Here is a 27,080-nt window from a genome sequence, read left to right as displayed (position 1 = left end):
TTTTTGAGAAAGAGAGGCTAAGGGACTGGTTGCTTTAGGAGCCAGCAGCCCTGTTCGCCTGCCTCCTTGGGCTTTTATTGTCACAACAGCTTGAACTAAAATTAACTACTAGGCACAATCAGCAGGGCAAGCATCCTTGAGAAAGCACCTGCATCTGCAGTGTCTTTCAAACAAGAACGTTCTGAAGTCTAAACATAAAGATTCTAGTAAAATACCCAGGGGCTCGGGCTTGTTTGGAAAAGTCAAGGCAGGGGCTGCCGCCTTCGGCAAGGTGCCGCAGAGGCCTCTGACCTTCCGGGGAATCCCCTTTCAGACCTTCCAACCAAGTCCCGTGCTTCCCCACAAGACTCTGTTGTCATCTTTCAACAAGTGCTTAACCACCACCGTGTGCCGAGCACGAAAGTGTGGGGATGCATCAGCACACAAGGCACGGGCCATGACCACGTCTTCAAAGAGTTCATAGTCTGGTGAGGAAAACAGACAAGAACAAACAAGTAAAACGGTGTGGTGCCCAGCCAGTGTGGCTCAGTGGTTGAGCGTCAACCCTATGAACCAGGAGGTCCCGGTTCGATTCCTGGTCAGGGCACATGCCCGGGTTGTGGGCCCGATCCCCACTGAGGGTTGTGCAGGAGTCAACAATCTCCCTTCCTCCCTGAAATAAATATATATATATTTATTTATTTATTTATTTTTTAATGGTATGGTAGCCCTGCTGGCGTGGCTCAGTGGTTGACCTGTGAACCAGGAGGTCAAGGTTTGATCCCCAGTGTGGGATGTGCAGGAGGCAACCAATCAATGATTCTCTCTCATCACTGATGTTTCTCTATTTCGCACTCCCTTCCTCTCTGAAATCAGTAAAAATATATTTTTTAAAAAACTAAAACAACAACAACAATAGTATGGTAAATACTGAAATGGGCTAAATTCCTGCTATCATACAGGAGAGAATAAACAATGTCCTCAGTTTACTGAGGAAAGCCACCGGGAGGAGGTGGCGCTACGCAGTGGATGTGAGCGTGGGCGTGGCACACACAGACCTGCATTGGAGCCCTGGCGCCCCGGGCACCGGCTGGGGGACGTTAGCGAGGAACCTCAATCGAAGGCTCATCTTCTCATTGAATAAAGTGCTATCATCAGGGTGCGTGAGATACCCTACACCAGGGGGGCAGCCATGTCCAGCCCAGATCAACATCAGAAAGGTGTCTAAATTCAACGGATGGACTGGCACCTGGGTAATTCATTGTGCAATTGGTTTTCAACAACTCTTAACAGGTGAAGGCGAAGATGGGCCAGTAAGAGATGGAAGAGCTCACAGCTCATTTGCTGATGGTACAGCTCGTTGTTCAGCTGCTCTTCAAGTAACAACCTCCTCCCCCTCCTCCTCCTCCTCCCCCTCCTCCCCCTCCTCCTCCCCCTCCTCCTCCCCCTCCTCCTCCTCCCCCTCCTCCTCCTTCTCCTCCTCCAACAGTTCTTTGGAAAAGGACTCGCCCATAGGCTCCAAAATTAAAGACAACGCTGCCACGACTGTCTTGTTCTAGAATGACTCTATTGCTGCAGAAACAGAAGTCAGGGTTGACACTCATCATGAGGAACCAATGGCCCCATGGGAAAACGAGGGAACACCAGGGCCAGGAATTCAATGGCTCATAGGGCCACCACGGGCCACATGTGGCTACTGAGCATCAGCTTGAGGTGAGCTGCCGGTGTAAATCATACACATTGCATTGTGAAGAATTAGAAAAATAAAGAGTAAAGACATCCAATGTATACTGATTACTAGTTGAGTGACACTATTTTCTATATAGTGGGTTAAAGAAGCTGTGTTATTTAAATGAACTTTGCTTGTTTCTTTTTAAAGTATGGCTATTAGAAAATTTACATTCCAGATGTGGTTTGCATTTTGTGGCTCCCATGATATTTCTATTGGACGGTGCTGGTCTGAGCATCATTTCTTTGACTACTTCCATATAGCAAAGCATCTTTTAAAAAAAATCTTCACTCAAGGACATGCTTTGAGAGAGGGAGAGAGAGAGAAACATCGATGTGAGAGAGCAACATCAACCAGTTGCCTTCCATATGCTCACCGACCAGGGATCAAACCTGCAACCCAGGTATGTGCCCTGACCGGGAATCGAACTGGCAACCCTTAGGTTCATGGGAGGACACTCAATCAACTGAGTGCAGGGCAGCAAAGTATCATCTTTAACTCTGATGTTCCAGGAATCAAAATAACCATGTTGCCTCAAACTGCTAACTTTAAATGCCTCATCAAGATAGAAAAAAATCTCATATTTTTTATACAAAGCAAAAATCATTAAAATAAGAGATTTTTTAACACCTGGATACATTTCTCATTTTAGTTGCCAGTCGCCATTATTTAAGGAATAATAGAGAAACAGGAGAATTCTGATAGAAAACTAAGATGAGCTAGAGCTGAAGGAGCAACACAACTTTTTAAAATTGTAAATCAGATCTGGTTTGAAGCATCTCCCAAAATACATATTCATTTTTAAAATTAAATTATAAAGCATATTAAAAACTATTCAATACAGCCAAGATGGCAAATTATAGAAAAATGTCATTATGTACATGGATTACAGACGCCTAGTAATTAAATGTGCATACAATTGGAAAATCTTTATCATTCAATAGTCTTTCCCATAATTGTTAAATGGGAAAGAGCAGATTCTCTAAGAGATTTCCCCCCACAGATTTCTTCCCCGAATCTCCACTAATCATCCTCACATCTTTAACTAATTACTTGTTGCTCGTAAGAAATGAATACTTTCAAAGTTGACAAGAGGACCATGTTGTCATATTAGTTAGTCAACAGTCAGCCAGTTTAATAATTATCCCACTGCCTGGTGAGTTCATCTGTTGCCTTTGTAGTTTTCACTTTTTTTAAAAAAAATATATTTTATTGATTTTTTACAGAGAGGAAGGGAGAGGGATAGAGAGTTAGAAACATCGATGAGAGAGAAACATCGATCAGCTGCCTCCTGCACGCCCCCTACTGGGCATGTGCCCGCAACCAAGGTACATGCCCTTGACCGGAATCGAACCCGGGACCCTTGAGTCCACAGGCCGACACTCTATCCACTGAGTCACACCGGTCAGGGCTGTAGTTTTCACTTTTTGCAAAATGTTATCTGCATTTTGTGGAATACAAATAAGCAGATGTATGGTTTCAAAACTCTACAAAAATTGCTGGGGTTTATTTGCTGTTAGAAATATAATCCAAGGAGCCAGTAGATGTGTCTCTCTCACATCCATGTTTCTCTCTCTCCCTCCCTCCCTCTCATCCTCTTTTCCATTCTTTCATAAAATCAGTGGAGAAAACACACTCAGGTGAGGATTAACAAACAAAAATTATGCCTTTTTTTTGTCTGATGGGCAAAAAAATTGTTTTTAGGTGTGCCACAGAATTTTAGGAATTAGTTTATATATGCCATGAGATGAAAAAGGTTGAAAATCGCTGGTTTAAATAGTGGTCAAACATGCTCCCTGACCCCCACCTCCCTTTTTGAGGCCTGACTGAATCTCAATGAAAAGTTACCAACCTACCTACTGTGTTCACGAGTGAAAGTGAGGTCGGGCGGTGGCAGGGATGAGGTAAGAGAACAAAAATTCCCACACGATAACTTTCAGTCGTCCTACCGCAAAATATCTTAGATTAGTTTTTCCTGAAGTATATTCCCCAAAACCCAATTCCTGAGAGAGATGTGGGAATTTAACAGAAAAGGTTCCATAAATCATGTAACTTTGGAAAACACTGAAAACCAACCCCCTTTCAAAGGGAGTCACCACATGCATTATTAGCATATTAAAGGCTTCGAGCAGCCCTACTGTCAAGAACCCTATGTAATTAAACTTTCCAAAAGGAATTGATCACAGAATCTATTTTTTCACAACACCCACCCTATATATATGATGAATAAAACTCTATTCTGGAACCTGACTGCCCTAGGTCTGGATCCCAAATCCACCACTGGGCAGCGCTATAAACTTGGTCAAGATATTAACCTCCATACACCTGCTTTCTTATCAGTAACATGGAGCTTGTGGCAGAATCTATCTGAAAAGGTCATTTGGAGATTGAGTGAATGTGAGCCGTGTACTTGCTCATCGCGTAAGCAGTGTGTCCAGGGAACCATCTTTACCACCAACCTCAGGGGAGTTTCCCAAGGAGTTGTAATTGCTGTTTTGTGAGCTAATGCTCTTGGCTTTTTTTTTGTTTCAAGAACTAGTTACTATGCGCCAAAGTCCAAAAAGAAAATAATTTTCCCTTCAGCAGCAGGTTGTGCAAGACTTCTAAAGAAATGTTTTAATGGGTTTATTCAGGTAAGTCATATTATCAACAAAGGCAAAGGAGCTGAATGTGGAAGACAAGGGAAGAACACGACTAAAAACAAGAAGATGGGGAATCCACTTGTAGCTTCTACTAAAATAACTGTTGACTTTGGGCAAGTTGCTTAGCTTCTCTGCATCTCAGTTCTCATTTACTGTAATGACTGTTGGACAAGGTGGGTAGTTTCATTAAATCATCTATTAATGATCATCTTGAATTAAGAAAAGTTTATAAATCTAAGTACTGTTTTTTAGTCTTCACACACACACACACACACACACATACACACACACTGTAGTTGAATTAACCTTGTGTCCACTCATGTGTGGGATACCTAAACGGAAGAATCATGTCCTATTCACTTAAAAATTCGCAGTGCCTAGAGTAGCTGGAATCGAACATACACTCAATAAATGCTGAATGAATGCCTGTTTAACAGCAATCCACCGGTTATCTCTCATTAAAAAAAATTCAAGACCTCTGTGATGTAAGACACTGTGCAGGGTCCAACTAAGTGTTTGTGTTTTTGGAAAGCTCTTAGCTCTACCCATGGAGAGCTTGCAATTGAATTTGTGGTATGAATACCAAGTGATGACACTAATTGTTGCCTTTTCTTTTTACTACCTTTTGATTTGAATCCATAATTCACATGAGGTTTATGGTATTATTTTACACAGCAGCACCATGCTAGTAGCATCCTATATAATAAAAGGTTAATAGGCAAATCAACCGGTTGCTATGATGCGCACTGACCACCAGGGGGCAGATGCTCAATGCAGGAGCTGCTTCTAGTGGTCAGTGGGCTCCCACAGGGGGAGCACCACTCGGCCAGGAACAGAGCTCACGGCTGGCGAGTGCAGTGGTGGTGGCGGTTGAGGCTCCACGGCAGTTGGACATCCCCAGAGGGCCCTTGGACTGTGAGAGGGCGCAGGCGGGGCTGAGGGGTCTCCCCTGCCCCCCGAGTGCACGAATTTCATGCACTGGGCCTCTAGTTATTCAATAAAGGCATTCAGTAACTATGATGAAAGAGATGGCAACATCAGTAAAAAGGAAGCAAGTATGTCCAATAAACTGTATGCAAAATTTTAAATTAATAAGAATATCTATTTGATGATACCTTCTAAACAAATGGGGGGAAAGAGGCACATTTTGAAGCTGATTTTAGAATACAGGTTATCAATTTCTTTTTTTAGAAAAAAATCACCATTTTTCTTCCAAATTGATAGTTGTATATAGCCTCAGACAGTCTTGAAAAAAAAAAAAAGAACAAAATTGTTGATCTCCACAAACCACGTAGACGTAAACATCTATAATTGCTAATCAAATTTCAGTTCTTTCTTTTCATTGACAAAGACACGTCATGAATCATAGCCATCGTCTCTGAAATCAAAATGTCCCCGGACCACCCCACCCTAGTCACAGGTAACCCTGACCCAGGCTGCTCTGCGATGGGGAATGTGAGTAGAGTGCTCACTTGAATTCGTTCTGAATACTCAATCTTTGTGAAAAGTGTGCAGAAATTCTTGTGGATGAATTTCTCGACTATTAAAATCTCAACATAACTGCATTTTCGTCGTCTTTCCTGGTGATTGCTTCCTAGCAGCCCGCCCCTACTGGCTTCTCCTTATGTGCGACGTAACGTAAGGCAGAGGGGTGTCCTGGGACAGCAGTGGCAGACAGGGCCCACGCAAAAGGCGAGCACGTGACCAGGCAGGTATTAGCAGGGATGTCCTGGGTTAGCAGGGAGGAAGTTTAATTTTAATTGGTCTTGGACAGTAAGGAAGTCCTCCTCCCTGCCCCACTGTCCACTGTTCCCGTTGTCAATGCTATTGAGTGTGCAGGTGTCTGCTCGAAGGCAGGTCACTGAGGTCGGTGGAAGTGACGGCAACCTCAGCCACAGAAAGTAACCTACGGATCGCGATAGGAAATGGGTATTTCGGAGAGCATCATCCCAACCAAAACAAACAAACAAACCGGACTTTGCAAAATGAACAGAGACTCCGAACAACAAAAGCAAGCAACAACATCTAGTCTAACATGGCATATTTCTTCGCTGTTACAGATGCCGCCCGGCAAGGCACGAGTTGGCTTCCCATATGTGAACAGAACCGAGGCATCACAAGATACATTTGAATGGAATGTTAACCTTCACTTAATTTTTTTTTTTCTTTTCCCCGCTGACGACACAATTTTAGTATTATCACAACGGAGCTTCTGGCTGGAAAAGAATTAAATTAATGGGTGGATTTAAAAAAAAAAAAAAAAAGCTTAGAAACTTAAAAAAAAATAAACAACTTTCAAATCTCTCTCCTTCATGGTGTCAAGAGCCAAGATAAATGTATTTCAATCGCAACTTCCAAACGAAAGTCACAAATTACTACCATTATGCTAAGTGTGAGCTACCCCACTGTGCAGCTTTGCTTTGTGAATTTTTACCTTCCCCTACGAACACTTTTAGCCGCTGATCGCACAGCCTTGCAATGTTTTCTGCCTTTTCCTTTAAATAAACTGGCTCTGGCTCCTTCCATCTGGTTCCCCTTCCGTCAGCAGCCCTGCACCTGTTCACACCTCCTCTCCTGTTGGATTCCACTGAACATTCCCTCCTCTGCCAGGGCTATTCTGGCACCCGCAACCTTTCTGTCATTCAATCCATCTGTCAGAAGTGAACTTTGTTTACCGCGAGCTTCTGCTTTCTTCTTCAAGAAGCAGAGCCCCTCAAGGTCATTGTCAAATGAACTGTCGGCCTGGATTCCCGTCCTCTCTCGCTCATCAGCAGCAGACGAGGTTGTTGTGTAATGTGCTTGAGAAATTGACTTTGGGGTTCGGGGAGACAATAAATTTGGAGTCAAGGCAGTGAGAGGGGGTGTCTTAATGATCATTTGTCGAACCAGACAGCTGATATGTACATTTCCTTCATGTGTCTCCGCACTTCTTATTATATCGAGCTAGGAACTATGTGCATAAGAAGCAAAATAAAAGTTTTAAAGTGAAATCAAAATACCACAAACAAGCTTACACTATGTAAAAATTGCTTCATACTCTATAGCATTAACTTGAGGAATAAATATTTTCACTAATGAACTAGCCAAGGGAAAGAGTATTCCAGTTAAGAAATTTTCCACTGAAATGCTCAAAATGCACAAATGTGTACCATTTCAATTATGAGCTCTGTATTGACACACAGCTCCATCACTGCTTTGAAAAACTTAACCCATACTATACAAACCAATTTATGTACATTTTAAATTTCATCATTTTAAAAGTAAACAGTTCTGCTTAAGTAATAATCAAATATATGCTACCAAACACATAATCTATCTCAAGAAATATAAGTCATATCAAATGGCCATCCTGAGAAGAAAAAAAGACTCCTAGAAATTAGGTGAAAATTATACTCCCAATTGAATTTATTCTGTTATCTACAGCTATCGAGTATTCACCCTTCTTCATAAATCAGACATAAAATCACTTTATGTAGAATTATTTATCAGTATTTTAGACAATCAGATTCTTTATGAAAAAAAAATCATTTGATTCAAATGCCTTAATAAGAAAAAGGGAGACCACTTTGTAGGAGAAAATATATGGCAAACATTTTATGGTACTTCATTCATAACGCTGCTGTTAGATTATGAAGAATTATCTCAAGATCTAATCTGATTGCATTTGTTTTTATTAAGTAAAATTAATCAAGTCTGTAAAATTTTTGAAATTTTTTGGAAAAGATAAAAATTTAAGCTTCTTGCATGGACATAAAATTAAAAGCAGATTTTATTAATAAAAGCAGTCTAAATTACATGTAATTTAAAACTTGAAATTTAAGTTTTTGACAAATTAAATATTTATAATTTATTTAAAAATATTTTACCAGAGCATTTTTCCTGATGTGTTAAAGAAAATTATTGTGATGCTAAATATAAAAGCGAAAACAAAAGAACAGGAAGGAAAGCTTAAAATCCAAGTAAAGGGACATTCTTTTTCAGCTTATTTCAATTTTACTGCTCATCTCCAAAATCCCCTGTAGCCTATAAATCATTCTTAAGTAATATGTATAAACAGAATTTAATATACGAATTTTGAAACCAAAATATGTTTCCTAAGAGGTGCTTTCTCTTTCATCTTCCTGAAACATAATTTCTAAATAATTTCTCTTTCTGTGGAGATTTCAGAAATCCTGTCTAATTTGCCCAGTAAGTTGGTTACTTCTTTCCTGGATATTTTCCCCTTTCGTGCTGGCTGTGCTTGAGGGCAGCTCGGTTACCTGGCCCCAGCCCTGCTTCTGAATAGCATGGGAAGGGGACGGGTAATTTGATCACTTGCATGGTCTGATTTGCTATAGAAAGGAAAGAGCTATTAGCAAATTGCTGGTTTAACAGAGGCTGCTGAAAGCACCGTGAAGCAACTCTTCGAACGTAGCAAATTGCATTTCAAAAACAAACGAGTAGGCTTGTGATGGAGAATTTTATGGTAAGAACATAAACAAATGAAAACCACTCCGTTTAACATCACGAAGAGTCACGCACAGATGCGGGAGTGCGCACACGCACACACACACACACACACACACACACACGCACACACACACACACACTTTCCCCTCCATAAATACGAAAGAGAAAGAAAGGGGAAGTAATAGCATGATTACTTTTACAAATGGATCATTTCAGGAATTCAGAGAATACTGTTTCTATTCATCTGCCTCATGTGTAACATGCTTATATCATCTGTTCAATAGAAAAACTAGGGGAAAATGTTCGGCAGTTTGATAGCAACACCTGAAACACACATTTTACAGGAAAACCACAGCATTGAAGCCGCGTTGCCAGGTTGCAGAGAACAGAAAAGCCGTCGTAAGGGCCCTGGGAGGCAAGAGCTGACGTCCCTCGCGTTCTTTAATATCAGCTTCTCTAAAACAGCACATGGGTGTTTTAGTACAACATTTAAACTCCTTCATAGAGATCGGACCTTCATCTCTCTGCATTCTGACTAACGGTTAGTTCCACTTTTCGAAGAATGGCACATGATGGGAACACAGTTCGTTTTCTCTGGTTTCTTGTTCTGCCTGTCTCTTCATGGAGCCTTTGAACGTGAGAGGGTATCCATCCTTCCACCCCCTTCCTCAATTACCTGGAGGCCAGACCTGCTCTGGGACACGAAAATGTTTGCAGGGCTGCAGGACAAAGAACCGATCGAGGGGGAAACGGGTTTGCGAGAGGCTGCTAAGAGTAGGAAGAGGCGAAGTGACAAGTTTAAATCTGCCACAATCATTTACTAATGTGCTGCTACATCAAATAAGTCTAATTTTTTTGACAGCACCAAATTAGATTTATTGCAGAAACTGCTGCATAAATAGCATATGGCTGTGTTATACCACCTATTTCAAATCCTGGGAATGTCCCCCCGCCCCTCCAAAATGAATAAATTGAGCCAAGCTACAAACCTCCTGCAAAAAAAGAAAAAGAAAGAAAGAAAGAATATACCAGTTCAAAAGCAGATGTAGGAGATCTGGATTTCTTTGTTCAAGTACTAGTGTAAGCACGAATGTCCCAATTCTGTATTTAAAAAACACGTCTCCCTACTCAGTTACTAAATTGAACGGGTCAGGTTTTTGTTGTCTTTTTTTTTTTCTTTCATTTACTCAGAATGACTTGGTTTTTGTTTTACGGTTTGGGACTCTGCATTATGCTTAACACTATGCCGTTCAGGCCACAGTGACGCAGGGAGAAGAAGCAGGGCAAGTGGCTAAGGATCAAACACGGTTTAAACAGGTTATGGGCTTTGTAATACTTTAAGCAATAAAAAAAAAATAAAATAAAATAAAAAATAAACAGGTGATGGGAAACCGTGGAGCATAAACGCACGCGTCTCCGGGTTGTTTTTCGGTTTTCGCTTGCGAAAGACATGTGTGGTGGAAAGCGGACCCGAAAGCCCTTTCGAGTGGCCACCGTCGCCCTGATCCTGCAAACTCTCTGATGCATAAAACACAGAAAGTGACCATTCCACGCGCCGGCAGGAGGGCAGAGCCTGGCCAACAGCAGAAGTCCAAGTTCCGTGGGAGCCGGACTGAAACCCGCACCCACATCCCCGATGGACAGACAGCTCTTCCTTCCTCCGTCTCCACCCTGGGGCCCGCCCCGGCCATACATCGCAGCTCCGTGTTTCTTTCGGAACAAAAGTTTCCGTCCTTCCCAAGACGGGAAAGACGTTGCAAGGTCTTCTCTCAGACCAATGGGCACACCACTGCCAACATCATGGCACTCGGCTACCCGCAGGCGCGCGCTCGGCGGTCAGTCCTCCCAGCTGCCCTATCTGTTACTGTCTGATTAGTTCTGCTAAGGAACCCCTCCCCTGCCAGCTTTCCGTGCCATCTGTTCCGTACATGATGGCTGCTGCCCAGCAACCCAGCACTGCCCTCCTACCTGGCACCCGGCTACCATCCTTACCCCAAAGTGCTAACACAGGTTCGCGCTGCTGGCAGCGGCAGCCTTTCATTACGACTACGTTGACAAGAGCAGGGTTGCTTGTAATTTCTCTTTTATCCTGATTTTGATTGTACAACCACCTCCCACTGATTCCGTTTGCTCCAGTTTTGTTGCTCACAGATTTTCCTCTCCACATTAATCTCCCTCTGGCATGTGCCTGCATCTGTTCCCTTTTTTATTATTAATTTTCAAATTCCCACCATTTTTGACAAAAAGGAGGTAATCTACACTCTGTTTCTGCCCATTTCATTTTCTTTAATTTGGAAGATAAGGGTGAGCGCCTGCCAGAGAAGTTAATTCTCCGTTAACAGTTTATTTGCTGGCATCCCTGGGCCTTTGTCGACGAGTCAGAGACAGGAATGAATGTTGACGGAATGACAACAACAGAGCCGCAACCGGCCCTGAGTTTAATGAAAAGCAAACAGAGGAAACAGCATCTAAAAAGTTTATTAGTTGCCCAAGTTGCCTCGTGCTGTCATTCTTTCTCCCGCTTTTCACAGATCATTAATTTCTTTGTGCAAATCGGTGTGAGTGCGGGAGCGGGGCTCCTCTGCGGACAGCGGGTCTATTTCCACTGCCCCTGACTCTTATTGTTTCTTAGTACAATTGTCGTCTTTCCTCAACCCAGCCCCCGTGGCCTAAGTCACCAGCGAGTGACTCTGAGTCAATGCCTTGTTCCAGAAGCAGGTTGAGAGAGGGAACTGCCACTCGAGCAGCAGAGCAGAGCTGCTTCCAGCGGATCTTGTTGGACAAACAGTGACTATCAGGAGTGGCAGGTGGTTTTCCTCGGAAGACAGAGTCAGAGAACTGGAAGTCCTGTATTAAAGACAGACTCTGTGTCCTCCCTGGCCCACACCCCACCTGGCCAACAAGGACTCGAGTGATCTGATCGCGCCCCCATGGCCCTGGAGTTTCCTGGATGGAGCACTGCCCTGGGACTGCTGTTAGTTGACTTTATATGAATCTGTATAATAATGTGATAACAGCACAGGAGTCCCCCAGTAAAGGAGCGACACCTCGTCTACAGAAACCTGACGAGGGTCAGTGCCTTTCATTCTCCTATGTGTCCTCATGGAATCACAATTCGAAGGGAATGGAGTGCAGGGGGAGACCGTCCCCACGGTGACAGAGGAGAGTCAGAGACAACCAGGACCAGTGTCAGATCCAGCGACGCCTGGCCGGGGGGCCACGCTTCAGACGAGCGTCCGGGAGACCAGTAGCCCTCGGTACTGCCCACCCACTCGTAATCCTCCTCCTGAGCACCCCGACCCCCAGCTTTGTAGACATCTCAGTCGTGACTTGTTACTTGACTCATTCCTTTTGCTGGTATAGTTATACACTGAGTGGCCAGATTACTATGACCACCCCATCAGTACTTCATTGACACTTCCAAAAATACTGAATATTGAAAACTTCCTAAGCAAATACTCTCAAGGTTTTATTATTATTATTATTATTTGCATAACTAATTCACTTCATTGTACTGATGGAGTGGTCATCATCATCTGGCCACTCGGTGTATTTATTTCTTTTGCTAAACCCCCTGATCAGAAGCAGGTCCTCGGAGGAGACACAGGCAGGGTCTGAGGGATGCTGGGGCCCTCGGGGAAGGCATCTCTTTGGTAGCCTGTTTCTCCTCACCCCAGCCCCACCTTCCCCATCACCAGTCAGGGGTGCTCAGCCCTCCACGGGTGACCTATACGGCTGGGAGAGGCCACTCGAGTGGAGGTGGGGCAGCCTTTCCTCGGCCGGACACTGGCTTTGCAGCGGCTCCCGAATGTTCTGAGCCACTCGGTGCCCACGCCGAGTCCCTGGGGACTGTACTCCGGGAGCCGCACTCTCTGCTCGGCCAGGCCCACAGAGCAGTAGCTTCGTAACAGTGTGTTCGCCGGGATGGGGCCGGGCCCCCAGGGACGTTGTCCACGACGGGCCCTGATCCTGGGGAGTCTCCAGGCCTCTGCTTTCTAGGATTCCTTCAAATCAGCTCTGATCCCAGGATCTACCGGCCCATGAGCCGCTGTCTCATCCACCTGCCGGCCTCAGGGAAACAGTAACAAGGGAACAACGCCTAGTAACTGGTCTCACGGACACATCCAGTTAGCAAGGGGTGCTGGAGAAGGAATTGAACATCGTTACATGGATGATGTTTCCATGCTTCCTTCACCCTAAGTTCATGTTGCAGATCAGAGCTTTCCTTTAGGAAAACATTCCTATTCGTGCTACTGGGATCACAATCTCATGTTCTGTTTTCCCTGAACTTGGCGCTCACTGTTGAGTCAGGCACGGGGTGTGGGCAGCGCCTTCCCCATTGCCTCTGGGCTCCTTCAGAAAACGAATTGGCTGCGGCCACCACCACGCGCCAGGCTGTGGGCCTGGGCGGCAGGAGGAGGACTTTACTGCACACACATTTGGGCTCCGGGCCTGAGAGGAGGGAGCCAGGGAGCATTAGGCAGAGCCCGCGGAGACGCATCCTGGCAGCCTGAGATCTGGCCTCCCGCCCCGGGCCTCGCGGGAACCGGGGTCCTCAGCCCTCAAACAGGCAGAGGAGAGCGGGCACAGGCCACGGGGTGCCCATCAGACAAAACAAAGTCTCTTTTCTTCCCTGGCTGCCACTCTGGAACGGGGGAAGGCGAGGAAAAGAGGACGCAACTTAAAACAGGACCCAGGCCATCTATTTTGAGACCCGAGGATGTTGGTTGCACATATATCCACTTAAGATTATTTTTGACATGTTCTCTGCTTAATTTATTCATGCGAGGAGAAGAGGAAAAAACGCGAGTTTAACTTTTAAAGGGAGCTTCAGACTAAAAATTCTTCAATAAATGCAGAAGGGGAAAAAAAAAAGATCAAGTTCCCTGTTATACTATGCCGTACAGGTGAAGATGGATTGAAAGTTTGGTCTTTGTTTAATTTTATTTTTTTAATATATTTTTATTGATTTCAGAGAGGAAGTGAGAGGGAGAGATAGAAACATCAATGATGAGAGAGAATCATGGATCGGCTGCCTCCTGCACCGCCCCCCCCCGCCCCCCCCGGGGATGGAGCCCACCACCCAGGCATGTGCCCTGACTGGGAATCGAATGTGACCTCCTGGTTCATAGGTCAAAGCTCAACCACTGAGTCGCGCCGGCCGGGCTGGTCTTTATTTTACTTTTAAAATTTATTTTTACTGTTGACAGTTTTATAGATCCCCTCCCGGCCCCCTTGGCTCACGCTAGCTGTCACCTGAAGACGAGTACATTTCTTCCTTAATTTTCCCTACAATAAAGAGGAGAGGGAAATTTATTCATCGTCTACAGAGAACCTGCTAGACTTCGCCTGCTGCCAACGTGGGGAAGGAGACAGGGAGATAAAAGAGGCCCATGAACTGAGATTCCTGAGCCATGAAAGCATTTGTTTAGCTTTGAAATCTGTTTTGTGCTTATTTCTGAATAGGGGTTGTGAGCATGGGATCTGGAGTCCGAGGGACCCAGTTTGACCCGCCTCCTCTATTCCCCTCCTTCTGGGCCGAGTGACGTCACGCCTCGCCCCCCTAGGACTCCATGTCCTTGGACTTGCTGTGGGGGTTGAGAAGACAGGGTGTCTGAAACTTCTTGTGTAAAATATCTTTGTAAAAAACATTTCTGGTCCTAGGCAAAGCATTAGCTTTGCAAACTGAAATAAAAAGTCAATAACATTGTCATAACTCAGTATGGTGTCAGATGGGCACTATACTTATTGAGGTGACCACTTCATAAGTCGTATGAGTATCTAATTTCTAAGTTGTACACTAATATAATATTTGAATATTTGTGTAAACTAATGTAACATTGCATTATATTTCAGCTGGAATCAGAAAATAAATTTTTAAAAAATGAATTACTAGAAAAATTTTAAGATAGCCAATATAGCACTCGGATATTGTTGCAGTTTAAAAGTGGTATACAGGTTTCCAAACTCTCAATTTTTGTATGCATCTTGTGGCAGACAAGGCGACATCCAGCCCAGGGCTTGGCTCACGCTAGACGTTCATGTACGCACCCTTTCCCCTCTCTTCTCTATATTCTGAGGATGCGCTGAATAAAACCACAAAGAGCTGACCATGCCCCCTGGGACTGACAACATGCCGACAATGGAGACCACCTCTCTCAAACCGACGGAGCAGAATTAATCTTCCCCCTCCTTCCTCTTCAAGCCATTCCTCAAGGGAAAATCGGAGACTTCGTTAACAGAACACAGAGGCAGCAAAGGGGACACCTGCTGTTTTATTTCCCCAGGACCCCTGAAGCCTGCCCCTTACTCCTGGGGTTCTGGGAGGCTGCCAGCCACAGCACCCGAAAGGGGGTGTGCGCACGTGACTCCGTTTTGAAATCTGAACTGCAGGTTTTGAAACTGGAAGTGAAGTCACTTCCTTACAGTCTGAGATCAAGGGCATTTCCTTGCCCTAGAAGTTTGGCTCAGTGGACAGAGCACCGGCCTGCAGACTGAAGGGCCCCGGGTTCCATTCAAGGGCATGTGCCTGGGTTCCGGGCTCGACCCTCAGTAGAGGGCATGCAGGGGGCATCCAATCAATGATTCTCTCTTATTGATGTTCTATCTCTCTCTCCCTCTCCCTTCCTCTCTAAAATCAATAAAATTATATAACACACACACACACACACACACACACACACACACACAGATACTAATATATAAAGGGCGTCTCCTTTGTCTTTCGTTCACGCTACTCCATGGTGTGGGAGGACCTGACAGAATGAACCAACATTCCGTCAGAAGTTAAGCCCTGCAAGTGACAGTTAGAAAGTGACAGCAAACTGGCGTCGCCTCGAGCCCCTGGCCCAGAAAACCCCCAGGCCGGCTGCCCCTGGATTTCACATGGTCTAGTTATCAAAGGAACCGATTCCCCTCCAGAGCAGGGCTGGGAAAAAGGCGCAGACTTGAAGGAGTGTGTGTCCATGCATGTAGGTATGGAGCAGAGTGTCGGCCTCAGCAAGCAGTTAGTAACAACCGCAGACATCCGAAACTGCTGGTGGTAAAAGGCATCCTGTAAGTAATCGGCCCACACGGATGCAAATGGCAGTCTTGGGAGAGGAATTTAAATCCTGGGGCGCTTCAAAGCTCTTAGAACATGTCAAAAACAAATAGGAAGGAAGTTCCACTTTTTTTATGGAAATGAAGTGAAGAAGTGGAGGAGAATGACAGTTGCGTTATAATATGTGAAGTGACTAAGGCAAGTGATGAGCCAAAGGACAGCTTCTTAGGAAAAGCCCAAGCCAAGACTGAGCCTCGCTGGCCTATTTATACCAGAGCCTGGGAGCAGCCAACGCTATTTCTACGGTAAATTTATGTGACTGATGCTCTCAGTTGTGTGTCGGGACCAGTTGCATGAGCCCCTTCCCTACTAACCCGCCCTGAATCACAGCCTGATGGGTGACAGCATGGGCTTTGCACGCAAATTGCTGTGTGACCTTAGATGAACCATTTTAGTTCTCTGGGGCTCAGATGCACTCACTGTAAAACAGGGAAAAGATAGTCTATTATTGTTCTTTAAAGAGCTACTACACGTCCCAGGCACCAGGCCGGCCCTAAGATGCGTATATTCTTAACCTCAGACACAGATGCATTTAGATATTTAAATGATAGGTTGCACTGAACTTACTCTCGTATATACATATGCACCTCCCAAATGCCATTTGCCCTCTGGAATTTCCCATGGAATGCCCTTCATTCTCATTTTCCTGTATCCCAATGCTACCAAGGTCGGTAAGTAGTTATCCGTCCCTCTGTCCCTATAACACCTTACCTGGAATCTCCCTTCTGGATCTGATCATTTATCTTACTACTAGAGGCCCAGTGCACAAAATTCATGCACTGGGGGGGAGGGGGGGAATCCCTCAGCCCGGCCTGCGCCCTCTCGCAGTTCAGGAGCCCTAGGGGGATATCTGACTGATGGCTTAGGCCTGAGTGGCCTAAGCTGGCAGTCAGACATCCTTAGCACTGCTGTGGAAGCAGGAGAGGCTCCTGCCACCACCACTGCACTCACCAGCCATGAGCCCAGCTCAGGGCTTCTGGCTGAGCGGTGCTCCCCCTGTGGGAGTGCACTGACCACCAGGGGGCAGCTCCTGCATTGAGCCTCTGCTCCCTGGTGGTCAGTGTGCATCATAGTGACAGGTCGTTCCACCCTTTGGTAGATTTGCATATTAGCTTTTTATTATATAGGATATCTTCCTAGGCTTTGAATGAATAGTCATAAAATCACAATATATTAACCATTCCCATAACAATGACTTACTGAGCTCTAACTCTTCCCAAAGGACTGAGGAGGTGCTCTGAGAAATGGAATATTAAAGGACCTGTCCCCCACCTTGAAGAATGAGACATTCCAGGAGGGTACCACATAAAGAACTTCAGAGCATCCATCTATCCATCCATCCATCCATCCATCCGCATTCAGTATGCACTAAGGGCCTCCCGCTGTAACTGGGCAGGAGAACTCAGGGTGACATGGCTGCTTGCCTCAGGCAGGGGTCACAGGGAGGGCTACAGTGGAAAGACCAGGATGTCAGGGAGACCTGGAAAAAGAGGTAAGGTTACGATAGGGCTAGAGAAGGTCAAGGGGTCTTTTAGGTGCAGAGCAGTAAAAGGGGAGAAAAGTCCAAAAGTTCCAGGGGCTGCATCTGCTTAAGTCTGGCTGGAAGTCAGCGTGTGAGAAGGTTGAGAGCCCTCGGGAGCCTGCAATGCTGAGTGGCCTGGACATCCGGAACAGTCTGCAAGGCACCATGGGAGGCTCTGAGAGCAGGTGACAAGATCAAGGAACACGCACTTGGCAGTGGTTGGCAGAGCAGATTGGAAGGATGTGAGAGACTGTTTTCATACCCCTCATGGAGGGCAGCCTGAGTCATGAGGAATGCAAACGGTGGGTATGAAGGACATGTCTATGTCCTTCAACCTCAGGAAATATCTTAGACAAAGGGTGCTCCACGCAATTTAAATGCCTAACACCTGGAAAGAGGAACTGCGTGATACACTGTGTTAAGTCATTGTTGGAATCATGGACTATCGGAGCCAAAGGAAACTTAGAAATCATGTAATCTAACTCATTTTATAGGGGAGCAAGCAGGTTCAAAGAATGAAGTGATTTGTCAGAAGGTGCAAAGATACTGAGTTCCCGGGGAGGGGGTGGGGGGAGATACTAAAACTCAGTGTATTCCATCCCAGGGTGCCCGGGGGCCTCCCCTACGAATGGTGTTTGGTTTTAACTGTTTTGCTAAGGCAGCCCTGATGCATTCCGTAGTCTTTGCTTACACACTGGAGGCCGTCCGTCTCTGAGGCTCTCCTCCACGGCCCCTTTCAATCATGGTCCTCTCTGGCTGCTTGCACCATCCGCCGGCTGAGCTGCCACTTCCTGTAAAAGCATCCAGCGCTGAGCCTGCTGGCGTCACCTTTCCTTCACACTGCGCCTACACTGGACATGGCCACCCGAGTTCCAGAACACAGCCCGTTATTTTCCCCGCGACTCCCTAGAGCAGCGGTTCTCAACCTTCTGGCCCTTTAAATACAGTTCCTCATGTGGTGACCCAACCATAAAATTATTTTCATTGCTACTTCATCACTGTAATGTTGCTACTGTGATGAATCGTAGTGTAAATATCTGATATGCAGGATGGTCTTAGGCGACCCCTGTGAAAGGGTTGTTCGACCGCCAAAGGGGTCGCGACCCACAGGTTGAGAACCGCTGCCCTAGCTGCTAATGGACCACCCAGTTAACACAGGGAGGCACCTGTAATCGCAGCCTCTCTCATTTGCTACCCCAAGTGCTTCCTGAGAGGCCATTTCCTTTCCATCTGACTGACACCAACACTGCCCAGGACTGTGATGTGCTTATATTCTAAATGGGTCCCTGCCAATCATCTCTTCCTTAACCAACTGTTTTCACGTTGCCTTTTTTTTAACAATATATTTTCTATTGATTCAGAGAGGAAGGGAGAGGGAAAGAGAGAGAGAAACATCAATGATGAGGGAGAATCATTGATCGGCTGCTTCTCGCATGCCCCACTGGGGACTGAGCCCGCAACCCGGGCATGTGCCCCGACCAGGAATCAAACCGTGACCCCCTGGTTCATAGGTCGACGCTCAAACACTGAGCCATGCTGGCTGAGTTCAAAGTGTCTTTTAATTGCCCTTCCAAGTACACATTTGAACCCATCATAGCTCAAGCTCTCTTGACTTCTTGAGTTAAACAGCCTCCTGAGCGTTTGTAAATATTTTAGGCTTTGGGGACATACTCAATTCTGCCCTGGCACAGCCATATATAACAACATAATGGAGGCTGTGCCCTGTAAAACTTATTATGGGTGCGTAACTTTTATGTGTCACAAATTATTATTTTTCCTTCTCCCCACAACCATTTAAAAGCAGAAAGCCATTCTTAGCTCAGGGCTCATACAAAAACAGGACGGGTCAGATTTGGGCTGTGGTTGCTGACTCTGTCCTAACTGGTCTTCCTGTTCCCACAGTAACTCTCCAAGTTCACTCTCCACACTGCTGACTGGGTCAGCATCCCACCCAAAAGCTGATCATGTTGGAAGCCCTGCTTACGATACAAGAGTAGCCCATTACACTCAGAATAGACCAAACTCCAGAACGCGGCCCACAAAGCCTTCCCCCTGGTCCCCGACCCCGTTCCCCAGGCCTTTCTCTTGCCAAACACCTGACCTGGTGTTAGAGTATATTATGTGCTCTCCCATCTTTGCCTTCGCATACATTGCTCCCTGCAGCTGGGATACTCCCCCACCTTCTCCCACTCTGAGAACTCCTCCTCCCGAACTAGTAACACGATAACTGCCAGACGTCTCCTCCTCCAGGGGGGCTTCCCGACTGTCACCTTCACTTCCAGTGCCGAAGGAGCCAGTTCTCCTTCTGTGTGCTCCCGTGACCGCCTTCATTCCTGTCATTGCACCGTTACCACACTCCACTATAACTGTGTATATCTCACTCTTTAAGAGAGTGGGAGAGTGTGAGCAACCTAAGGTGGGACCCGAATCTTTTTCCTCTATGCCAAGGGCCAAACAATGTGGTAAAAGACAGTAGGTGCTCAATTAATTATTTGTTGAATAAGTGAACGTCATACTCACCAGTTGGATCTTTCAATAAATATTGAATTTCTATTTTTTATGTCAAGTTAACAATAAAGGGAAATACCAAAAAAGTGATAGATTACTTTCCTTTCAGATTGATCTACAAATTTATACTCCAGTTTTTACATTTTCTTTGCCTGGAAGATTTGGATTCTTATTTCATTCTTACTTATGCAGTGGTTCTCAACCTGCTGGCCCTTTAAATACAGTTCCTCATGTTGTGACCCAACCATAAAATTATTTTTGTTGCTACTTCATAACTGTAATGTTGCTACTGTTATGAATCATAGTGTAAATATCTGATATGCAGGATGGTCTTAGGCAACTCCTGTGAAAGGGTCGTTCGACCGCCAAAGGGGTCGCAACCCACAGGTTGAGAACCGCTGCTTTATAGCATGGTTTTCATATTCAATTTTAAACTTTGTTTAGACTATGACATTCAAAATGTTTATGTTAAGAATAACTGAAGAGCCGAACAGTTTGGCTCAGTGGATAGAATGTCGGCCTGCGGACTGAAGGATCCCGGGTTCGATTCCGGTCAAGGGCATGTGCCTTGGTTGCAGGCACATCCCCACTGGGGGGCGTGCAGGAGGCAGCTGATGGATGTTTCTCTCTCATTGATGTTTCTAGCTCTCTATCCCTCTCCCTTTCTCTCTGTAAAAAAATCAATAAAATATATATTTTTTTAAAAAAAGAATAACTGAAGAGCTACCTGTATGGGATTTATTTATTTCAGCTGGAATATATGGGGGCGGGGGGGGGGGGGGGGGAGACCCATGTTCCCCAGACACACACTTGAGAATACTGAATCAACAAAGAATCATGAGGGGAAGAAAACTCTAAAAAAATCTCAAAAAGTGTATCAGAAATATTTAACCCCACAACCAAGTCACCTTTTCAGTGCGAAGAGAGATATGCAGCCCCTTACACTTTTATTCCACCTTCACATTCCTAGGTTTTGTAAAATAGGGAAGTGTAAAATGCTTACAAAACAGCACCACACCCAGAAAACAGGGAATCACCCTTTATTTCCTGTAAAAGTGGGTTAAATTTTTGTAACTTGGTGTGAATAAAGCTCAGTAGGAAAAGCTTTGTAGGGAAGCCAGCAAAACCGTTCTCCTTAAGAACAAAAGAATTCGTTACCACTAGTCACTTGCAGAGGTGCTGTATCTTAAAGACATGCTTTTCTGGCAAGAAATGGATCTTGTCAGACGGTACAAATGGACATCTCACAGGAAAACTCTCCACGAGCTACGACTTCAGAAATGAACTCTCAGAATAAGACAGAAAGGCAAAGGGGGCAAAGCCGGTATTAATATTTATTTACTGACGCTCAGCCACAGGGAGACACTAAAGCCGTCCTAGTTCTGCGGTTTGGCGGGGCTCAGCACACAAATGGTTGCTTCTCAATAGAAGTCTGACAAGAAGAACTGTTCACTATCATGATGGAACTGAATTCCGAAACAGCCATGCTTAAATAACCATAGAAACTCTGTTAACGTTACATTCTCAGCTCTAAAGAACAACGCTTTAATGGGCATTCAAAGAACAGTTATTATTCTGCAGTATTAAGCAATTTTTTGTCATAAAAGTGCTTTATCTATTGGGATTTTTTTTCCCAGATATCACACATGTTAGAAATGATGTACTTTCTTTCTTTCCTTCTCTCTCTCCTTCTCCCTTCTCCATTTCTTTCATTGTTTAAAGGGGAAGCTGGCAATATTCCATTTGGAATATTATCATAACAAAATGTTTTTTTTAACAAAGTTAGATTTTAACAGAACTTGAGGCATCTTGACACTAGCCTAAAACTTTGGGAGGTTCACCAACCTCCAGAATTTTTTTTTCCCCAAAAGCAGGCTGTTCAAGTGGTGTTTTTCTCCATCTGTTATCATACCGTGCTCGGAATTACATGCTCATATTTAATGGAAAAGGGATCAGTCCCCTTTCATAATTTAAATTCAACATTTTACTATGATTAGAAGACCAGTGTTTTTCTAAACGGTGAACCAAACCAACGATTCTAAATCGACATGTGTATTTAGACAAAGTTCTCCCTAAAAGCCGAAAAACTCCCCAAACTGAATAAACCCAAAGGCTTGACCTGAAAATTGAAAATTATACTAAAACTGAAAGTGAGAAGAAACCACTTACAGGGTAATGAGAAATATCTCCGGTCACAGTGCGAATTTTTCTCTGCTGTATTTCTGTGTCTGCGTGTGTGTTTTCAACATAGCAAATCACACAATGTTTGCTACCAAAAATACCTTGTTGTAATTTGGGGCTGAGTTACGTGTTTACTGAAGTTTTATGACAATGATACTCATATCACAATACCCCCTGACAGAAACAGTAGGCAGGGAGACCAGGATGGTGCGAGCCTGGTTATAATAATGCCTTAAATGTGAACAGTGCAATCAATTTCATGTCAAACTCTTACACCTCCTTAGGACCCAGGGTCCTTGTTAGTAGCAGTTCCATCTCCATTTGCATCTCAGGATGCCTTTCATTTTGCCTCTTGAACCATGTCAGTGTCTGATCACTTCCCTGCATATATTCCTGGGATCCTTCAGTGCGGCATTTGTATTAGACACAGGATTAACACGCGAGGTGGTGGTAGGAGAAATATGTCATGTTGCTTGTATTGATGGAGAATCGCCTAAATATTTGAGCATCTTTTGGGACAGATCGGTAACTCCCTGCCACACTCATCACTCACATGTCGGCGTGTTTTGCTTCTATGCCTGAGAGCTGTGTGTGAACGGGATGCCTGAGACTAACTCCAACAACTGTTTGGAAGCCTGTGGCAACCGCCGGTGGGCGGAAATGGGGCCACGGTGGGGAGGGGGGCCAGGGGGTGTGGGACGGGGTCAGGGGTACCTGGTGAGGTGCAGCTGGCGCTCGGCCTCGCCCAGCCGCTCTGTCAATGTCAGGAGCTCCTCGCCGGCCCCCGCCGCCTTCTGCTGCTCCCGCTCCACGTGCTGCCTGCTCTCCCTCAGCTCCAGCGTCAGTCTCTCTATTTCCTTAGGTAGACAGGCAGGGAGAAAGCATCCGGTCAGACACAGGCGCTGGGAGGCAAAACTGCCTCGTTTTGGGTTTTGCCATGAATTTCAATGTGATAAGAAATTATTAGGAAATGTAGGCTAGCGTCCATTTGATGACAAAGGGAACTAGCAAAGCCAAAAATGCACATTAGTGAGGGGTTGTTGTGTGTTTTTTGGGATCATAAGATGAAGTCTGATTTTAAAGATGAAATGATGAAATGAGAGTAGTCAAGATGGGTAATCTGTACTTTCATTCAAAGGCTCAGTCCCTTTAAAAATAATCTGAATTTAAACTGTCACTGCTTTTACAACGTAACATTTCTGTTTGTGAGAGTACATGCCAGGATTACCATCAAACATGTGGCTCCCTCCTGAAAGATACATTTATGGTTTTTATTTGGATATTTTGAAAACCAGATTAATGGGTAATATAATTTAAGATATCTTTTAGAAAAATGTAAGGTGTAAAAGGAGGTATCATGACGATGATAAATATTATTTAGGAAAAAAATGATTTAGGAAAAAAAAACCTTTAAGCATTTAGAGTGTATGAGATTTCTGAGCTAAAATAATATTACATTGAAATTGCATTATAAAAAAGCAACAACAAAAGTACTCTCAGTTCATAAATATGAACATCTAAAATATGTGAACATTTATGTTGGCTAATTTCTTAGTCTTAGGGTGAAATTATCTTTATCTTGCTAAAATGCAAATATTTCAAAGCAAAAATGCTTACATAGAACATAGTTTTAAATAATTTATACATTACAGTAGAAATATTTATTTATTATAGAACACCTATAAAAAATTTTTAGCTATAAATATTCATGCTATTAAAACAAGAAGAAAAAAAGGGAGAAACATTTTCAAATTCAACAGAAAGGAAGAAACAATTTTTAAAAATGCAACCCCCTTTTAAAAAACAAACCCTGCCCAAGCAGATAGTTTTAAACTTCATATTTAAGTACATTTCCAATTTCCTCACATCGTTACTTAGTATTCAGAACAATTTCCAACTATATTTAATACATCAGGCAAGAAAAACTAAATAGCTTTTTCTGTAACATTTATTTCACTATAAGTATTCAGTTTACCCCCATCAAAACCACATATTACTAACAATATAATAAAACAGCTTCTTACAAGTACTCAAATATTGTTTTAACTTTAAAAAGCTATGTAATAATGAGTATACCATTTTCATTTGGAGTATATTTTCTATATCTTTCAGATTAGAATACTAATAAAACCTATTTGTTTCTTTTGAAAATATTTAAACTGTTAAAGTTATACCAATATATTTCATCTCATAATTAAAAAAATAGATGAAAAAACATAACAGAAAATCTATTTAGTTTTGTCTAACATTGTGAAATAAACAAAATCATAGAAATACGAAATTTAAATTATATATTGACTTTAAAACTTTAAAATCCATTTGTTCATTTTTTTTACACAGTGCTACACACAAGACACTGTACTATGTTGAACTCAGTTCCCATCTCTTCTACACCCAGAATTTAACTATTCAGTTGGGTAAAAATGAGACACACACACACACACACACACACACACACACACATAAAATACAAAGCATATAACAAATAAAAACAAAAGGGTATTAGAGAAAATCTGTGTTTTAAAAGGCCAGATTAGGAAAATATTAGGATGGGCAAGAAAGTGGGAATGCAGGTCAGGGCACATGAACCTGTGGAATGATAGATTAGACCACATTATGAAAGGCCTTGAATTCTAGATTAATAAAACCGTATTTTTTTCTGCTTCTCTCATATTGCATTCCTGTTTAAACCATTCACATCTCCTCATCATAGATAAGAAAAATACAATTTTATTAATTTACTGGTAGAATTCAAGAGATGTTAGTGGTTTAAACAAGTATGCAATATGAGAGAAACCGAGCTTAAAAAATAAACTGGATCAATGTGTCTGATCAATGTAAGATGGCAGAGACCACCAGTGGGGAGATCACACACAGTTGCAATATTCCAGGCAGGAGGAGTAGAGACATATTAAAATATACATTAAAAAACAGAAATATAAAGAGAACATGGGAGTTTATGGAAATTAAAGGAGAGATATCAGGAGACATCACAGATGACTCCAGAATTTTGAACTGAGAGGATCCAAAAAAGAATGACAGGACCGAAAATGTGTAAAATTCCAAACTCTCTTAGAAAGAAAAGATGCAATGATTTTTATAAGCAATATACAACAACAACATAGGAAACCTCATGCTGATCATGAGGTATTCAGGATATATCATCTGCTTCTTTTTTTTTTTAAATATATTTTATTGATTCTTTACAGAGAGGAAGGGAGATAGATAGAGAGTTAGAAACATCGATGAGAGAGAAACATCGATCAGCTGCCTCCTGCACATCTCTCACTGGGGATGTGCCCGCAACCCAGGTACATGCCCTTGACCGGAATCGAACCCGGGACCCCTCAGTCCGCAGGCCGACGCTCTATCCACTGAGCCAAACCGGTTTCGGCATGCTTCTTAATCTTATGCAATAAGAACTCAGAGGCTGCCCTGGGAGCCATGCAAACATCGGCATCAAGACGGCAGACCCAAGAGTCAATGCACATCAGGGTTGCAGACACAGCTCTGGCTCCTTCCAGCTCGGTGACCTTGGACACATGGCTCAGTTTCCTCAGCCTGAAATGGGAGTGAAAACTGCAGCGTGTTCCTAAAACTACTGCAAAGATCAAATTAGATGCTGAGTCTTTAGCAAGTGTCTGGCACGAAGTAAGAGCTGAATTAAAGATGGCAGGCATCATTATCATTTCTGATTTCTCCTCCATCTTTCAAGAGCAGCAGACACACACACACACACACACACACACACACACACACACAGACAATTAAATACAAAGCATATAAAACACAACAACAAATGAGTATTAGAGAAATCTGTGTTTTAAAAGGACAATTAGAAATATATTAGCATGGGCAAGAAAGTGGGAAAGCAGGTAAGGGCCCATAAACTCAAGGAATGCTAGATCAAACCACATTATGAAAGGTCTTGAATTCTAGATGAATAAAATTGCATTTTTCTTATCTATAATGAGGAGATGTGAATGGTTTAAACAGGAATGCAGTATGAGAGAAGCAGAAAAAAATGACCTGCCTAAGGATATATGGTTATCACTGAGGACTAACAAGTTCTTGCTTTCATTCAATAACGTTTCCCCCATAAAGCACTGTTTCGATGAAATCTGAATAAAACTTTATTATCATTTCCAACTGCAAAAAGCATTTCTGTGAGGAAGATGGAAAGCCACTGCCTGCTCCTGGTGATCTGTGCCAGAAAAAGAGCTTATTGGTGCAGATCAGCAAAACCAACAAGTAATCCCACCAGCTGGACCAGGGCTCAGCACCTACGCCCTGACTTGGGAAAATCTGCCATGGCACCAACTCCAACAGTTAGGAGTCTCCTGCCAGAGACGCCATGCGCCCACTGGCAGGGTAACCCTCCGCCTCACCCAACTAGGTCAGGGCTGCTGCCTTGGCTGTAAGCAGCGGCTCAGGGACGAAAGGCCCAGAACAGTCATAGGCCAATTGCACGTTACTCTTAAAGTGCACCACTCACCCGCAGTGTCTACAATGCCGCGTGACATGGCCGTCCTTGCCCAACTGGGCAAAGACAAGTCCAGATTGCTTTACACTTTACCAAAAGTACAGCACACTTCAAGCCATGAATGCAGCCACCAGAACCACGGGGGAGAGACCCAAGGACAGGAGATGGAGCAGGGAGGACTTGTCACTGTTCATGTATGATCTATAGTATAGATCATATAGACCACTCCCTATGGTATAGATCAGTGATGGCGAACGTTTTGAGCTCAGCGTGTCAGCATTTTGAAAAACCCTAACTTAACTCTGGTGCCGTGTCACATATAGAAATTTTTTGATATTTGCAACCATAGTAAAACAAAGACTTATATTTTTGATATTTATTTTATATATTTAAATGCCATTTAACAACAAAAAAATCAACCAAAAAAATGAGTTCGTGTGCCACCTCTGACACGCATGTCATAGGTTCGCCATCACTGAATACCA

At 43.8% G+C, this 27,080-nt stretch overlaps 1 protein-coding gene across 5 annotated transcripts in view; it reads right to left on the bottom strand.

Annotated features, from left to right (window-relative positions):
* Positions 1–27,080, bottom strand: part of SDCCAG8 (SHH signaling and ciliogenesis regulator SDCCAG8) — a 205,974-nt gene that overhangs the window by 88,549 nt on the left and 90,345 nt on the right. For all 5 annotated transcript variants that reach the window (XM_070401360.1, XM_070401363.1, XM_070401361.1 and 2 more), the window contains exon 13: positions 22,827–22,969. In XM_070401360.1, coding sequence (XP_070257461.1) covers positions 22,827–22,969 — 143 coding nt within the window. The remainder of the gene's footprint in view (positions 1–22,826; positions 22,970–27,080) is intronic.

This window comes from Myotis yumanensis, unplaced genomic scaffold, assembly GCF_028538775.1.
Source record: "Myotis yumanensis isolate MYYU_CA2020_CCGP unplaced genomic scaffold, mMyoYum1.0.hap1 SCAF_22, whole genome shotgun sequence".
Classification (NCBI taxonomy): Eukaryota; Metazoa; Chordata; class Mammalia; order Chiroptera; family Vespertilionidae; genus Myotis; species Myotis yumanensis.
This window is presented reverse-complemented; position numbering and strand designations above follow the sequence as displayed.